Genomic DNA, 18157 nt, shown 5'->3' with positions numbered 1-18157 from the left:
GGAGCTCTGGGCAGGGAGCACCTGGAGAGCTGTGTAGAGCTTTCCCTGTGCTGACAGACATGGAGGGCTGAGACATTCCACCTTCACAGCACTAGTCCTTTGGACAAGGCTAATGCATGTGCACTGCTTCCAGGAGCTGAGAGCTCAGTCAGTGTTGCTGGTGGCTGCACTGTGCCACATGGATGCTCTGAGAGAACTTTCCAAAGCAGAGTGGCACATCATGGTTCTGTGAGAAAGAGAACTTCACTGTGAGTGGCTAGGAGCATTGGCAGGGGTAGAAACATGGCTATGGTAAGGATCTGAGGAGCAGCTCTTAGTGCTGCTCCTATCCCTCTTTGAGAGAATACTGCAGTCCTCCAAAGGCTGCCCCAGTGCTCCAAAGGCTGCCTCAGTACTGGGGTCTTCCTGCCCTGCAGTGCCTGCAGTGGTACTATCTCAAACCTGTTCACACTTTGGCGACCTGAAGCTGGATTAAAGATTTATCACTTTCTTGTGGCTGAACACTGTTCTGATGATTTCTATGAATTATGTTCTATGCTGTAATTACTCAGGCAGCTGTTTATTAACCTGGACATAACGTCAATTATCCTTGTAATCTCTGTAAACCTGTAGCAGAAAATAACAATCAGTTTCTCTAAGGTATGACTGGAGGCATTGGTGAGGAACAAGAAAAGTGGGCATTTGCTATCTCAGGGGTAATAGAGGTACACCTGCCTTTTGTCTGTCTTCCTTCTTTCTGAAGCCTGTAGCCTGAAGTCTTTTCACCCCAAAAGAGCTGCAGTGATTCATCAACCACTTGAAGAGAGATTTTTATGTGTATATTTGGCAATCAGATGAAAACTTCAGAGATGAAACTACACAGTGGTATTTAACACTATTTTGATAGACTCACTGGGAGTTTCTTACAGTTAGAGAGAACAGAATCACCTCTGGTGGTAACCAAGTTGGGACTACTCCTTGTAGAACAAGGCAACTTGAGCGGGTCTAATGCACATCTCCTGGGCTGTGTTTTCCCTTGTTTGGAAAATTATTTAATTTTCCACATCAGAAACTTGCCACATCAGAAACTTATTTGTGTAGTAGCCCACTCAAGTCCTATTAAAATCCTTTTCTACTAAGGGCTGAGTACCTCTGAAATCAGTCAAGTGCCAAAGCTGTTATGTCCCCCGGATCACCACCAATGGCTCACAAGGTATGCCAATAAATGGATTATATGTGACTGTGTGGGGCTCTGTCTTATATTTAATAAAGGAATCTGTTCCAAGGGCAGATTTTAATTTTTTTTTTTTTTCAGCACTGAGTTAATTAAATTTTTCTATTAACATTATTTTTTTAGGAACTTCAACATGCTAAAGCATGTCACAAAGTCAGCATCACATTAGCTGCCATTCCAGTGAAAGGCAACAATTCTTCAAATGTCACATTTTTGCCATTTGGAACAGGTAAAGAGCAGGTCAGCTCATTGCATTTAAAAAGTTCACAGGCTTTAATACATCAACTTTCTAATTTGTTGTTAAAGGTGATCTTCCTATACAAACTTGTTCTGCATGACTTAGTCTCCTTTTAGTCTACAATTCATGTGTCATCACTCTTGAGAGTCAAAGCCAGCCTCTGGAAAAGTGGAAGTGGGATAAGGAAAATTCAGTTTGAGTGAGCCATTAGTTCAAGAACACTGTTATACTCTACCCATGCTGCCCCACTGCTGAAACCTGAATTTCTGTAAAAAAAGTTTGTTTTGAAACATGGTCCAGCTCCTTGCAAGGACTGCAATGACTTTTCCAAGTCATTAGGGTCAGACTGAAGCTCGGTGTAGCTGATGCCTTCAGACTCCAAGAGTTATAGTGTGTAAGTACTGACTCCAGCCTGCTGTTGGAAACCAACATGCACTCACTGAAGAAAGAACTGAAAGAACTGCTTGTAGTTAACACTTTCCTCACTTCATGTCTGCTTTTGGGATTTTCTACACCTACCTACATTTCCCTTCTTGCTTGAGCAAAACTGGGAAGCGGAGTTCAGGCATTTCAGCTGGTCTTCCATGGGTCAGCAGGCACAGTTTCATCACATCAGTCCTGCAGGGCTCTTCTGTAGTCACTGCCTGGAAAAGAAACAATGTTGAAGCCGTGATTAAGGTTACAAGTCTGTCAAATATAATTTTGTATTACAGCACTTGACTACTGCCTTCCTGAGGTGAAAAGGCTGGGGAGGAGTGTATGGCAGGACCTTACTTGTTTCAGATGGGCTACTCTTAAGACATCTTTGGATTTTGAAACTGAAATATGAATGAGGAGAAAACTGAGCTTTACTCCATGTGGTTTTCTAACTAGGATAGCTACCACATTAATTGGGAGAGAGGAAGAAGGGCACTGAGGTATCACCACTGACAAAAAAAAAATCTTACTTGGGTAAAATTTCCTCTTACTAGTGGAGGGAGAGAGGATACTGCTCAAATTGCCTTGGTTTGCTGGGCTGAGTCCTGTGCTGTTCTTAAACTGGTCTGTTTAGAACAGGTCCCTGGCATTGGTAGGAGGTTTCTATGGAATTCTGTTTATGTGAAAAAATGAAAAGAGGAAGCAGAGCCAGCAAAATATGGATGGTCCAGCTGGAGTAATTTATGTTTAGAAAACCTTTGGATTTAAGATGTGCTGATGGAGGACAGGTGTAGGACAGACAAATTCCTCAAGTGCACCATTTGATCTTCTCCTCCCTGCTTTTCAAATCCCACACATTCTGCCAGAAATAAAAGGCACTGTTCTCTTTGCAGATTTTCAAAACTAGCCTGTCACCTGAAAGGAAGAACCAACTTCTTTGGATCAGCTTTACTAATGAGAAGCTGTGAAGCTGTGTTGCTCTGTCAGCTAAGCAGAAGGCCTTGTGTCTCCTATCCTTTTGTATCTGCAGTGGCTTTCATGCATGCATCAGGTCAGCTAAGGGCTGAGCTGGGAACAGGGGCAACTCAGTGCTGGGCTCATGTTCAGTTGCTGCCCAACAGAAGAAACAAGCAGGCAGGAATTAAACTTTCAGCAAGTTAATTGTGTTGGGAAGCATGTGCTGAGGATGTTTTGGTTCCCAGCCCCTGGCAGCCCTAGGGCTCAGGAGCCAGCAGCAGGTACTGCCAAGGGTACTGTCTCCTGTCTGCCCACCTGCCAGCCTGCACGGCGCCCTCCTTGCTGCACAGACTGCAGATTTACTGTGCAATGTGAGTGGACAACTCAGCTGAAACCACTGCAGAAGTTTATACTCTTCTGCCACATTCATCTTGGAAACAGGACACAACCACTTCAAACAACAACGAAACCCTTTTTTTTGCAATTTAACTAATCTGCTCTGTGAAACCAGAGCTGTATGAAAAGAACATGTGCTTCTAAAGGTTAGTTCCTTGCTCTTTTTCCCCCTCCCCACTCGCACGTACAGGCTTGCTGCAGGTAAAGTAGGATTATAACCTCTGATTGTGGGATTCTAGAGCCAGTAACCAAACATACCAGAGGAAAGCTCCTTTGCGTCAGGTTTACTATTTTGTTATCTCTTGCAAGACTAAGAAGCAGATTCTGTTATTCTACACAATTATACTGAAGTCTCAATAGAAAGCCTTTTAACTCCCCACATGCTTAAGTCACAGCTAGGTTGATTAAGACTTGAAAAATCTTTATTTTCCTGCAAGGCTTGTCTTCAAGTTACATGTGTTTAACAATTTGGTTAAACTGATGCAACTTTGTGGTTGAAACTTAGGAATGATGTACTATTTAAATCACACGCCTCTGTCTAGATGAGTCAGGGACAACCACACACAAGATTCCTGAAGAAATAAGCAGAGCGTGCCACTACTCACTAAATTCCTACTACTATTATATTTAACCATCCTAAATAAATACAGTTAGCTAAATTTAACACTAAAGGTGATGACAGAATGACACAAATTTAGTTATCTTCCCCAAGAAGACCTGTGAAATAATTACACTGGGGAATGCATTAAAGTTTTGGATAGGAAGTTTTATAGGATCATGTCACAGCATTTTGCAGGAACATGGCTGAAAATGAAGATCTGACTAAAAAAGCTGGTAGCCTTTGAGGCAGTGAACAGAACAACCACTGTCAGCACCTCCTAAGGGTCAATCACCTGCCTAGAGAAGAGAGATGAAAATAGAAGCAGCAGGTTTAATCTGAGAATCTCCAAGTCTGATAAAGAAGGAGCCTGTTGACAAAACCACTTAGCCAAGGTGTGCTTGCACATGTTGCAGAGCAGTGTATGTTGGCCTTGGCATGAGCAAATGGGTTTCCTATATTCCCTAACAGTTATCCTTCACTCACCAGCTGCCTCTACCCTCAAAAACAAATACAAAAACCTGTCTTCTGCAGCAAAGCTGTGTTAAGGGTCAGCTACTGCAGCACCTGTTATTTTTAATTACCAATTTTGATTTCTAAAATTGTAGACTGTTAGAGGAGTGTCACATTTATCAATTTTCCTTGATTATTTTTTGATGAACTGAAAATAATTGCTAGTTAGCTCTCTAGACAAACAGACTCTACTCTCTCTAGACAAACAGAGTGATCAATTGCTGAGTTTCCATAAAGGATGTATCTAGCCTGCTCTCTGCACAAAGGAGAGAGCTATTATACTGCTTTCACAATCTTTTCACACTGGCTAAGAAAATGTCCAAATGTGATACTGACACAGAAAAAAGAGGACTTGCAGGGTAATAGTTGTTTCCTTTCCCCTCTGCAAAATGGAGAACATTTCAGTTCCCTTTAGCTTGGTGCTTTTATCTGTGAATGTATAGTGCATATTAGACCCTGCCAGACTGTCAGCTTTGGTAATGGCAGAAGAAGTGTGAAAACAAAAACAAATGCTCCTGCAGGTTAGTGTGAAAGGAAGAGGAAAATATATTTGTATCCTGTGAAATACAAGATGCCAGACAACATATGCTCAGTAATCCTTGTAGGCAATATTATCTGTAAATGCCATCTTCTCTTTCTGAGGAGTAGCAGTTATGTTCCTACATGAGGTCTTAGCCATAATTGCTGTCTCCTGCTGTAGAACAGTAATTTTAGCAGCTGTTGCACAGTGTTTCCCTACTGACTCTATTTTCCATGTACGTATGTACCAGTCACCTATCTCACAAATGGTGAATTTAGTTCTGAATAAGGCTTTATTCAGGCATGTGTTCATATTCTCTAAGATCCCACAGACACCACCTTCAACAACATCAGTTCAAAGGCTTCTGTGGCAAGGATTAGTCAAAGATTGGAAAATGCTCAATCCAAATGGGGGAAATTTAGCTTGCAATACCTCAGGACACCTTTGCTTCCAGCTTCCTGGTATGTATTGTCTGGAAAAGCTTTGTGCATCTTGTACAGCCTAGTCAGAAGCAGAGCAAGGAGCAATGAGCTGTGTGCTGTCCCTTCTTTTGTGCTAAAACAGTTATTTGCTCCATCTGTTGTACAGGCCTAATGTTTTGAAATAAATAATGGTGGCTGGTTGTTATGTCTGTGGAGATGTTTAATATCTGTTATTAATTATCATTAGTTATTAATTAAGCGATCAGCATAGCATGAAACAGTGATCATCTAGGAGGAACGGAACTTTTGGCAATTTGCCACAGTGCCACAGTTCTAGAGCACAAAAGTCTATTACTCTGCACATGCAATATATTATTAGACACAAAGCCATATGTGTGCTTTAAGAATTTGCCTTTGCTTGTCATTTCTGAGTGCATTATTGCATGCAAAGAGACAATGAAACCTTTGTTGAGTCAGAATGGAGCTGAACAGCTGGGTCCCACTGCACTTGCAGTGAAAAATCTCTAGAGTGCTGTATTTTGTTATTGAGTCTGTATTAGATTCAAGCCATTGCAAGGATGCGTTTTGCTTTCCATGCAATAAGAAATAAAAACCATGCTGGATATGACTTGCAGCGCAGCACACGACTCGGCAGTGAAAAACAAACACTTCTGAGGTGCAATACAGACTCTCATTGACTTTTAGTCCCCAGTGAGAGCCTAAGACAGGAAACAAATGTAAATGTTGCAAGGCTGCAACATTTAGGGTAGGCGTGTGCACTCATGTGTCTGTCTCGTACAGAATGTTGCATTCTGAAAATTGTCTGCATTGGAGGCAGAGGAATGCTGAACAGCAATTTCCTTTTTCTGAAACAGGAAAAGAAAAAACTACATCCCTGCAAGCAAGGAAGCATCTTACTGGCAACCTTGTCATTTCTGCAGGATTTCTTACTGAATTTCTTTCTTCCTAGCAGAACACTGCTGAAATTGTCAGATATTATTTTCCACAGTCTCTAGTTTTTGTCTGTTGGGAGATCCACAAGGGGAAACACATGCCTGTCTCATGCAATAAGTTGGCTGGGAAAAAACATGGAAGAGTGTTTATGAACTTATGTGCCTTTCCAAGCCATGAGGACAAGGAGAAGTGAAGCCCTCACACCTGCACTCCCTCATGTTGGCCAGGGCAGCAACACAGCCAGGCCTGGTCTGCACAAGGGAGGAGACACATTTTTACAGGGGCTTGAAAAGCACTTCAAGATGAAAGTGTAAATGTTCACTCTGCTTTGCTTGTCTCATTATTTTCACCACCTCTTCCATGCTTTCAGCCTGTGATGTTTAAGAAAGTGAAAGCAAGATTTCTTTGAAAATCTCCATAACTTGTGGTATCCCAAAGCTGGAAGAAGGAGGAATGGGAGTGAGGATTGTTACAATTTAATGGAATCAAACACAATGTACTGAAGCCCCCTTATAACTAGTACTGTCTAATATTCCTCCTGTCCTCTGCCCTTTCTGGATGCAATGTGTATTCTCTACTGGAATTAGGTAAAATCTAACAGTGCTGTGTTGCTCATAACGTTGTCAAAAGATATTGGTGAGCAGCATCAGCCTTATGGCACCACTGTGTTTCCCTGCCCATTTCTGTCATTTCAAGTGCCACAACATCTGAGTCAGGGTGCTGAATTTTACCTGTAGTTACCTCTTCACTCCTTGGACACATTTAATTTCTTTTTTCTTTTTTTCCCATTTCTTTTTCCCCATGAAAATACTCTTCAAAATTTCTATACAAACACAGGGAGGGAGGTGTAGGTCCAGCTGTTTGGCTCACATGTACTCCAAGAGCAAACTTATCCTTTGGTACTTAACCAGTCAACTGTCACCTCTGCTGCTTTCAGAGTGGGCAGGATAGGAAGCCCTTAGCTAGCTGGCAGGTGAGTTATCTCCTCTGTCTGAGTTTTGGAGTTGTTCAGACCCCAGCAGCCGCTCAGACCCCTCGTTCCCCCGGGCCTGAGAGCGAGGGGCTCTCTCGGCCGAAGGAAAGCGGTCACTGCTCTGGAACGGGACTTATCCAGCCACGGTCCCCTCATTTATTTCCTTTTTTTCCCTTTGATTTTCTTTACTGTTGTTTTTCTTCTTTAAAAAAAAAAAAATTGTTAGTGAGAACCCGTATATTTCTTTCAGTTCCAATCCGATGATCACAGCTGAGTGATTTCTACCTCACGCATTCATCCTCGGTGCGTTCGGGGGCAACCCCCACACTTCAGCACAACTGGCGCGGGCAGGCACCACACCCAGGCCTTTGTTCTGTCACCGCAAGCGGCCCGCCGGCGGTGCGGCGGCGGGCAGGCTCCGGCCGAGCCGGGCGCGTCCCCGGGGACCGCGGGCTCCTTCCCCTCGGGGCCCGGCCCGCCCGGCCTGCCCCGCGCGGCGGAAGCCGGAAGCGCGGCGGCGGAAGCGGCGCTCAGCTGGCGGGGGGTGTCGCAGGTGAAGCTGGGAAGCGCGGAGCCATCTTGGTGCCCGCGCCGGGCAGGGACGGGACCCGCCGGGGCCGCGAACAGCCGGGGCCGCGCCGGGCTCGGGGGCGTCCAGCAGGGCCCGCCGGCCATGGGCTCATAGACACACCGCGGGGCCACCGCGACCGGAGCGGCGACGGGCTGCCCCCGCCCTGCCCTGCCCGCCGGGACCAGCGCCGGGCGCTCCCCGCCGGCCGCCGCCCGCGCCCCCGTGAGGCCGGAGCCGCCGCCTGCCCGCCCGCGCCGCTGCCGGTGCCGGTGCCCGTGACGAGCAGCCGGGAGGTCGCGCCGCCCCTCCGCGGGCGCTCCGGCCCCAGCGGGCTGTTCCTAAGCCCCCGGCAGCGGGAGGGAAGTTGTTCCCCCTGCCCCCGCCGGTGCCCCTGCCCACCCTCCCCTCGGTTCCTGCGCCGGGAGTGAGACAAGCACAACCTCAGGGAGACCCGGCCCTGCGCACAGACACCGGCGGCCCCCCGCGGCAGCTCCGGAGGAGGAATCCGGCCCCTTCCCTCGTCCTGCAGCGCCGGCAGCCTTCGGACCCTGCGTGTGCCCGGCACGCACCTGTCCCGCCTGGAGGCAGCTCTCACGGACTAACCGGCCCCCTCCGCCTCAAGTACATTCTGTGGACATAAGCATTTTTTAACTTTTTAAGGAACTTTTTTTTTTCTCTCCCATGGAATTTTTACCAGCTGGCCCTTAGTTATTTCCTGCTTCTCCCATCTCAGACAGCGCTGACTTTGTTTTTTCCTGGTACTGTAGTATGGGGATCAAATCAAATCCGAGATTTTAAGTATTGCAAGAGCCCTCAAGTCCGTTCACCTGTTAAAAGTGAGCAGTGCTGTTCTTGTCTTTCTTCTTTTCCCCCCACGTCGGATGTGATGGAACTCATGTTCGCAGAGTGGGAGGACGGGGAGAGGTTTTCATTTGAAGACTCCGATCGCTTTGAGGAAGACTCTCTTTGTTCCTTCATCTCTGAGGCAGAGAGCCTTTGCCAGAACTGGAGAGGATGGAGGAAGCAATCGGCTGGACCCAATTCCCCCACTGTCAAAATGAAAGGTAAGGTGACCCGGTTTAATTGGGATGCTCTTTGGATTCGTGGAAGTTGTGGGGCAAGGGGGGATGGTAGGTGAGGAGATCTGCAGAAGGAAGTCAGAGCAGCAGAGAGAACTCCTATGTATGATTCATTGTTGGGATGATTTTTGTCCAAAGATTGAAACTGTAAGTTCACCGGGGTTCTTAAGACAATGCTATCTTTTAGGTGAGTTTTCTCCTGTGTGCACTCGTAGCATTGTGGTGCTGCTCTTCTGAGTAGATTCTGTGGGATTGTTCTGGGAAATCTGAAAACTATTTTCTATAAACAAACTGCAGACTTGGCTGCGAATGACTGCAAAGGTTCCCACAGGCTTTGACTGAAGTCCGCTAAGGATTCATAGAGGTTTTTGTTACTTCTGTAAAGCTACTCATGTAAAGCCATGTAAGCCATCATTGTATAGAGCAGTCCATTTTCCTTGTCTGATTCTTGGCATTTCTCCTTTTTCTAGTAAATTAGGTCTTTCTTTTGCAATAGTGGAGCAAGAGGGCCTTACCACTGTCGCAAAGAAGTCAGCAAACAGCAGTGTGCCTACTTCAAGAGTTGTTTTATTTCCTTTCTGCTGATAGTAATTTATATTTAATAGCAGACAGCAAAATAGGTAACATTAGCAAATGAATTTTATTTTTAGCATTTGCTTGATTTTTTTTTTTCTTTTTAACAAAACTTGATTTCTCTATTATTCTCCTGCATTGTGACCCTGGAATTCAGGTGATGTTTGCACTAAGCAGAGCCAGATACACAGTTAACACAAATTACACAAACTCCTTCTACTTTTCCTTTATCTCCTGTTTCTTTAGGCCAGTGTCAGTACTTTTCCTGATCTTTAACCACCACCTGCCTCATTGATATCTCCCTATCTAGAACTGTACAACTTTACTCTCTTCTGAATATTGCCCTTACATGAACAGAGAATGCAATTTATATTGAATTGAGTTGGAATCTGGCCATGCTGTGCTATGGACAAATGTTCAATTTTCACTGGTTTAGTACCATAAAGTACACTTTGCATTAACCATAGACTTTCCAGAGCAGATGAAGTTTTAAATTTTGCTGCTGTAAAGAAAGGGAAATGTGTAGGCATTTTAAAAATCCATAAGTCGTGAGATGTAGAAGTAAGCATTGTGCATGGGGCAAAGCATATACATATATATTTATCTCATGTTTTGCATTAAGTCTTGTTGCACATGTTAGCTTGCTGGAAAGGAGCTGCTTTTTTAAAAACATACTGGTGTGGAAATAAAGACATCTTTAGTTTGGCAGAGATGTATGGAATTGGTTTGCATGGCTCTGCAAGTCAGACTGATGTTTGCAAAGGTGATTTTTTTTTCCCAACTTCTAGATGCTTTTAGCCAACTTTTCTCCACTGGCTCAGTGTATGAGTGCATGTTCTTCTGGCTCTTGACCTAGTTCCTTGAGCTCTCTTGACCGAATTAAATCAAGCAGCAGTTGCTCTCTCTGCTGACACCCACTTGTTGCATTAAAAGGAAAAGACACTTCAGTGGATAGGGCATATTTGCAATCTACATACTCTTTTCTGACATGTAAAACAGAATCACTAACACTGCTGTGATAATTGTAATTATTTACACGCTATTGAGATGTTGCTGTTCTGGGTTCTGCAGACTTGCATAGGCAAAACTTTTATTGCTTACACTTGGTTCATATATTTCAGGTTTTATTAGACACCTAATTCCTTTGTGTGAGAATCTTATTTTAACAGGAGGGGCATTTTGAAAGGATACTGTTACCTCCTTTAAGGCTCTTGCTGGCAATTCCCAGGCCCTGGTCAGAGTTATTTTTAGAAGAATATTAATGTGGATTTGCGGCCTAAATAATTATTTATTCACCCTGTGAAGTTACATATGATACTACTGATGTGGAACACTTGCAGGTGCTTTACTGTACACAGTTGTGTTGCCAGAAAGTCTGGTTTGACATGAGATCTGTCATTGTCTGCAATCTCCTTGGACTTCAGAACTCCTGTACCAATTTTGCCATTTTTAATACCTCTTCTTGACAGTGTTTTTGAGTCAGAAAACACAGAACTTGCTGGGTCCTGAGGTTGTTGCTCATAGTGAGTAATTTCAAATATGATAATTCAAAATTGAGCTGTGTTTTTATTTCCACAGTTTGCCATTTTACTATGCAAACAAAAAGTGAGGTTAAACACTAGGTTATTCTGTTAAATGCTAAGAGGAAGCAAGAGGAACTATATTCTGTTAGTCTTTTCCTCCAGTTTGGAGCTCAGCCTGTGTTTTGGTGTGGAATTAGTCAGACGAGTTATGTAATAGAAAGGATATCTAGCTTCTTCAATTGTTTTCAGTTTGTCCTTTTAAATGTCTAATTCTTCTTTAATTGATTCAAAGAGAATTCCCCTAAGACTGATGAAAGATCTGTTGACTGTCTCTTAAACAAACAAAGAAACTACTTGCACACAGGTAGTTATGGCTTTCTTACTTTTTTCAAGTTTTTCTTTTCTTCTTGGGTATCTTTAATATTACTGCCATGCTTATTGGAGATTTCATAATAAGGCTTGGGTTAGCTTGTTGCAAATATACACAGTATTCACTACAGAGGATTGCCAAAAAGATGAGTTATTCACTTGTTTGTGAATCACCCCATTGGTTTGCTTAGAAGGGCAATGGAAGGGGGAGAGAAATGTTTGAGTTTCTCTAATATAATCCTTGGAACTGATTTCTTTATAAAATCAGGTATCTTCAGTAGTTACATCAGAAAAATAGAATTGCAATTGGTTAATTTTTCTCACATTTAATTTATGCTATTATAATCTTCCTGTACTACACTCTTGAAAGGAATTTTCTCCTTATGTGTAGAATTGCCAACGTGGAGAATGAATGCATTGTGTCCACTTTATGGATGCCTTTAGGTTTTGAAACTACTCTCAATCTCCACTAATTCACCTGCACTGAAATCCTGGAGGAAAGCTGTCAGTTTTGCGAGTACTGGGAGTCCTGTCGTGATTTGGAATGTTTGTTTTTACGAATGCCCTTGTTCTCTTTGCTTGCTTTACCCCTTGTGTTGTTAGTTTTGAATGGTGTAATGCTTCTAACTGATATTTGGCCAGTCATTACCTGTATACATCACTGATTAGAGGCTTTCACTGCACAGACAGAGGATTCTGCTCTGAAGTTCAAGTGAATGGATATTTGAAAGTACAGTGTCCTTGCAGTGTGTTCAGAACTATCTGGTTCTTAGAGTTGGTTTGTAACTCCAACTCTTTTTCTTACATATCAAGTTACATTCCACCAATTTGTTACCCATCTACTGAAAAATGCACCCACCTGCCTTTTCTGCACTTTTCTGGACAGTCTGTTCTTTCCCAGGAGCCATTATGATCCTCTCATGCCTTTCTCACTTTTTAAAGCAGTTGTATTTTTCATTGGTAATTGAAGTAAGTGTAGTCTTTCTGCAAATGTTTAAACATCTAATGTTATCTTCACATAAGTATTTTTGTGATAGAATTTATAAGAATAAATGTTCAAAGTACACTCATTATCTCTTCAAACCCACGGTGCCTTTGTTTCTTCCTGAAAGCTTCTAAGCTCTTTCCCACCCTTAGTCTTTTGTTTCACAGTTTCTGAAGCATAAATATTTACCAAACATTTAGGAAGCTGGCATTAATACTGTAGGATTGTTAAACAGTGCCTTCACAATATATTTACTAATTTTATTTTTATTCATTCATGGTGGATTTGGTTGGAAGTGTGCTGATGAGTTGTGTTGAATCTCTATCCAATAGGCAGCTAGTGAGAAAACTTGACTTTTTTCCTTTCCTGTAAACTTAAACTATTATATACTGTATTGCAGGACCCCCTCAGACTTGACTAAGAAATGATGCAGGTAGTGCTCTCTTGGAAAATATTCTCATTATCCAGCCCCAGACAGTTTTTGTTCTTTCAAGCTGTTAGGAGCACCCACGACTTGAAGTTGTAGGCACAGTGCCTCAAAACTACAAGCTGTACAGAGAAAATCATTGGCAGAGAATATACAGAGCCTGAGGTGAAGATATGATCAGTTCAGACAGCAGAGTCTGAGCAGTGTCTATGCTGGTAAAATAACAGTGACTGATTTTCATTAATTTCTACAGGAAAAGAATAAATGGTGTAGAGAGCACTGTTTCTTCCTCAGGATTGCCACTAACTAAGAAATTCAAGTTAATCCTTGTTCAAGCAGTAACTTCAGAAAACAGCAGAAGGAATATTTAGTCTCTTTCAAATTCATACTGTGTGCTCTTCAGACTCTTGGTATTATCAGAGAAGAATCCTGGTATCGTCCCAAAGTGTGTCCACTCTTTGAGCCTAGTGGAGCTTGAAATAGAGACTCTCTGGTTTGCTGCTGTTTTGTTACTGGCCATTATTGTATATTACAACTGATTTTTTTTTTTCCTGCTTTGCTTGTGCCTCTGCTGTGAAGAGGGAGATTTTGTAGTCAGCTCACACTTCTGGGAGGTACGGGTGTAATAAGGGTTCAGGTTTGATCTAGACTCTGAATTGTGCTCTGCCTTTGTTTCCTATCCCTTTCTTTATCTCCCCCTCTCCCTGTTAGGGATTTTTTTTCCTGAGTTGATGAGTTCACAAAGTGATGGGAAGTTTCAAGAAACCAGGCAGGCTTGTTCAATAGGTGCTTCATGAATTGTTGGGCTGGGCTCTTGTACATTCTGTGCTCCTCTTGCTCTGGTTTGATTTTGCTTCTAGTTCTAGTATGGTGAAATGATCAGTGTGTTTGAAGACCTAGCAATTAAGTGTGATTTAATATGCAAGTCTACAATTTTGGAGTTCCAGTTCAGTCTGAGGAACAGCAACAAATTCATAGCATACCCTATATGCAGAAAAATAACACTTTCTGTACAGTCTGTATTTCTTTAGTGAGGAAGGAAGAAATGAGAAGTCAACTGATCAAACTTAGGAAAGTCTGTTTAGAGGTATTAATATAGCCAGAGTAAAAATCAATCAGCATATGAGTTGTGGGAGTAGAACTCACATCACTCATGTTGACTTGTGGCCAGACCCCTTTTTTTTTGCTCTCTGAATTCAACCTCTGTTTTGCAGTCTTTTAAACAAACACACAAAACCCCTCTTCTCTCTCTCTCCCCCAGCAATACCTTTGAGGGAACAGAAATGGACACCAGTGATTTGAACAGTATCTCATATGCCAGTTACAAACCAGGAGCAAAGAGCATCTCCTCTTAAATATTCTGTGTCCTAGGTAATATACAGTACTTTGTTCCAGAGGAAAAAAAGGAATGTACAATTTCAAAAGATGTTTGCATACTTTAATGAATTTTTGGAGTAAGTGTTTGTCTATTTAGAATACCAATAATTGATTTGGAAGCTTTTGTTTGTTTGTTTTTGTATGAGAAGCTTTACAAGGAATCAAAGCCTATTTATTCTTTGGTCCTTAAAATTGAATCATGTCTTTGCAATTTCATTGCTCGTTTTAGACCAACAACTTTTTGTCTTAGCTATCAAGTGTAAGAGTGTAAAGCAGTTATAAGACTAATATAAAATAGTGTCATGGCTAGAAGTTATTTTTTTTCAACTTAATGCACTTTATGTGTATTAAGCACTTTCCTCCCTCTTCCTGGTTTGTAATAGCCTTCTAAACCCTTCAAAAGTAAGATTCAAAGGACATAGTTGTCAACTAGCTAAAATATTACATTTAGAATTTTATTTTTTAAACATTAGATAGCAGTGGTGCATAATGTACAAAATACTTGAAATGCTGATTGTAATTTCAAAATACCATGTGACACATTTTTAAATTGCCTCCTCTGAAGCTGTGTAGTCTTGAGCAGTTAAGTGTAAGATTACCAATCAGAAGATTCTCATTCTTCTCACAGTTTGTGTGTTCTTTGATGCATCTTTTCTTCTTTGTTTCTTTTTTATTTCTGGCAAGGCTGTGGGTGGTTGTGTAGCATTTTTAACAGAAAAGACTGAAAGTGATATCTTTGACCACATTTCCACATGTGCTTTAAACATTATAGGAAAGGCTTGAGGAAACTTTGCTGTTTTGATTATTTTTAGCTCATCTATATTTGCTTCCATACAGCTGGAAATGTGCTGTCTTTGAATAGAGTAAAACAAAGGAGCTGTCAGGTTGCAATATACCTATTAATTAAAATCTGGAATTATGTGTTTTGAGAAAAGTGATGCTGTGAAAAGTACCTGGTTTTAATAAAATAGTCCTTCTATGATGAATCATTATTAGTGTATCTAGACTGCTGAAAGAAAAAAATTAAGAAAAATGAAGTTGTCAGTATTTAGCAGTATCAATTAGGCAAAAGCTGAACATATGTAAGCTGGAAAAAGCTTGTGTTGATTTTTTGTATTTACCTTAATCTCTGCTGGTCTGAGGAAAAAAAAAATTGGAAGTTAAGACATTCTCTTTCCATAGAAGGAGGAAACCTGAAAAGATTGCAGGAGTAGTGTCTGTAAACAAAATCTTAATATTCTCATTCGGCTGCTACAAGTAGGGGCACCTGAGTAATATTTCTTGGTGTCTCAGTGATTTTTTTGCCTTTCTTTTGTCTTCTAGGCTTATGTTGTGACTCTGAGACATACAGGAGGGCTTTCATGCTTCTTTCTCGTGTGGGATAGAAATTGGCCTGTAAAAGAAAAGGAAAGGATAAATTGATAAGATGGAGGGAGGAAGAAAATTATCCTTCCTCAGAAGAAATCCTGTCCTTTTGTGAGAGAGAAGCTGGATGCTGGAGGAGAGAATGTAGTTAACAGAAGGAAGAAGAGGGACCTCAGAGGCCAAATACAATACAAAAAAATAAGTGCACCTTTTTTCACAAAAATATAAATAGATAGCATGGTAAAAGAAATATTACCCAGAATTTATCTGCAAGTAGTCTTTACAGGGAGGCATCCTGGAGGTACTTATTTTCTCCCAAGTTAAGACATTTATTGGTGACTTGTTGCAGCAGTGGGCAGGAGTCACTGGGCCACTGAGTCTGCATTCTTCCTTTGATCAGAGAGATGAAAAATTTAAGCAGATGGTCATCATTCTTTGCTATCCAGAATTACTGGTAAACATGAATAATTCATTGATGGAGACCTGAACATGAAAACACCCATCTTTTAAAATGCAGTTAGTATTGCTTGTACCCCAAACCCCCCACAGATAAACTAGTGGAAAAAGTTAAGTGTGGCTTTTCTGTTCATTAGAATTGAGATCTCTAAAGATGCTGCTTTGAGCATGTCTCCCCAGTCAGAAGGGCACAAAAAGTGAGTCAACCTTAAAATAAAAGTAGTCAAGGTACCATCTAGACTCTTTCTTAGAAATATTCATTAAAGTGGTGCCTGTGTGCATTAGAGCCATTCTTGATGGCATCTTGTCAATGTGTGTGACCAAATGAGATTCTTGGTTGAAGTACAGACAAGTTTCTGAACCTGTGAATATTGGGTATTGTATGGCCTTATGGAATCTGTCTGTGTCTTGTTTCAGGTTTCTTGTTCTCTGCATATGCTCCCACTTGCCTGACTTTGTGTATCACTAGTTGTCATTCTTGAGACTGATTCTTCTTGTGACTAATTTTGATTTTCTTTTTAATATTCCTGCACTGGAATTCTTATCACATCTGTCTCATCCTTTGGAGAGTGCACCTACATGAAGTCTTGTTAATCCATGCTCAAGGCTAATTTATTAGCCTAACGATGGCCTGAAGGCCCAAGTTCCATGCTTTTAGGAAATTATTGCTGATTAAAAATACTTGGTCAGAGTTTGACATTGAAGCTTCATGGTTGTCCTACAGGTAGTATGTAATTAATAGGTGTACAAATAAAATTATCATTTTTCTGAGAAGCTAATACATTTGTGAAGCCTATAGGGCGTCATTTAGCAATTCTCCTGAGCTCTTTACAGATCCTATTGCGTATTGCTTATAATTTCATTTCTTGCCTCATATTTAGGTTAGTGAATGCTGAGGTGGGAGGAAAAAAGAAATATAACTGGTAAATTTGTTTACCAGAGGTCCAGGACAAAATACTTGTAACTTAGGCCTTTTATGCATGTCTTGCAGAGAAGGTTGTATTTGACCTAAAATGTCTTAAAGTTTCATTGACTACTTGCTTGCATTTAAAGCAGTAGTGCATGGGGTCAGCTGAGCTGCTTATCCTTCTCAAGGACAGGGAATTGTCTTGCCTGTCTAGTAATGAATAGGAGCTGTGTTCTGTGGACATTTTCAGAAGACAGTTGACTTTGCTTCAGTCTTGTGATGTTGGGGAGATCTTGGGAGCTATTATTCATTTGCCTAGCCAAATTCATGCAATGGACTGCCGTTAATCAGTGCCTCACAGTTTTCCAGGGATGCTTTAGGTGTTAATTTTGTGCACTGAAAATAACAGACATGCTTGTAACTAACCCTTCCTCTGTAAACATTCTGTAGATGCCTTCTTGCTTCATATGTGCCTTTGGACCCAGTTTTGTTTTGCCCATTTTGTTCTCCCTCCAGGTGATGTGAGGGAAATGGAAGGGAGTTTATTTCTTGCTAGAAGAGGACTTTCTGCAGCTGTAGGTTATTAATGTATGATCACATGAATACCTGGAGTGGGAGAAAATGTAATTGCTAGGGGCTGAGAGCTCAAGGCAGGCTGGGTGCTGCCAACATTGGAAGCTCGTGTCAGACAGGGGGGTTCAGACAGGCTGGGACTGCTCTGCTGTGCCTTGGAACTGCTGTGGGAGAGCCTGGAGCTGAAGGACATTGCTGACTGTGCTCTGTAACCTCACATAAAGCTTGAGGTTAGATTTTTAAGAAACCAAAGGAGAGAGAAGGGAGTTAGGTAAGATTTTTTTCAAAATAATTTAGATATCTAACTTCTTGTATTTATGAACTAGATATTTAAACCTCTGTTGGTTTCCAGTTGGTGATATACTTCTAGTTCCTGACAGTTGTTGAATTATTTTTCTTTTACTCTAGAGGTGGGAATGCCTTATCCTTAACTCTTTTGAGATGATAACTTTCCCATCAGCCCCCCAAAAATTAGCCTCATGTCACTCTGATACATTCAGTAAATGCAGCTCTTTAGTGTTTGCCAATGCATTTATTTGGAGGCCAGGTGATACTGTTCTGGCATTTATTTAGACACTTGAAAAAAACTGGTTAGAAATTAATTTTGCATATTATACTTAAGGATGGCTACTAAGGAATGGTGCTGTAGAGAACAGCACAATAAATAGTGGAGGTTGCATGGTGTTTTGTATGACTTCCTTTTGTGTCTGAAAACATACCAATACTTGTTGATAGAGATTGATTCTCAGCT

The 18157-nt window shown here is 41.7% G+C and overlaps 1 protein-coding gene and 1 long non-coding RNA gene across 7 annotated transcripts in view; one reads left to right on the top strand and one right to left on the bottom strand.

Annotated features, from left to right (window-relative positions):
* Window positions 1-7685, bottom strand: part of LOC135306478 (uncharacterized) — a 30355-nt gene extending 22670 nt beyond the window's left edge. For 3 of the 4 annotated variants that reach the window (XR_010367289.1, XR_010367291.1, XR_010367288.1), the window contains exons 1-2: window positions 6960-7685; window positions 1971-2095 (exon numbers count right to left, since the gene is read on the bottom strand). This is a non-coding gene — a long non-coding RNA (uncharacterized LOC135306478). Of the gene's footprint in view, window positions 1-1484; window positions 1612-1970; window positions 2096-6959 lie in introns of those variants that run through there. The other variant, XR_010367290.1, reaches the window with a different exon arrangement.
* A 106-nt stretch (window positions 7686-7791) lies between these two features.
* Window positions 7792-18157, top strand: part of ZSWIM8 (zinc finger SWIM-type containing 8) — a 54847-nt gene continuing 44481 nt past the window's right edge. For 2 of the 3 annotated variants that reach the window (XM_064430477.1, XM_064430475.1), the window contains exon 1: window positions 7792-8836. In XM_064430477.1, coding sequence (XP_064286547.1) covers window positions 8659-8836 — 178 coding nt within the window. In that variant the 5' untranslated portion in view covers window positions 7792-8658. Of the gene's footprint in view, window positions 8837-17534; window positions 17678-18157 lie in introns of those variants that run through there. The other variant, XM_064430478.1, reaches the window with a different exon arrangement.

The sequence above is a fragment of the Passer domesticus genome, chromosome 8 (genome assembly GCF_036417665.1).
Source record: "Passer domesticus isolate bPasDom1 chromosome 8, bPasDom1.hap1, whole genome shotgun sequence".
In the NCBI taxonomy this organism is placed as follows: domain Eukaryota; kingdom Metazoa; phylum Chordata; class Aves; order Passeriformes; family Passeridae; genus Passer; species Passer domesticus.
Note: the sequence above shows the minus strand (reverse complement) of the source record. Positions and strands in the feature narration are given on the sequence as shown.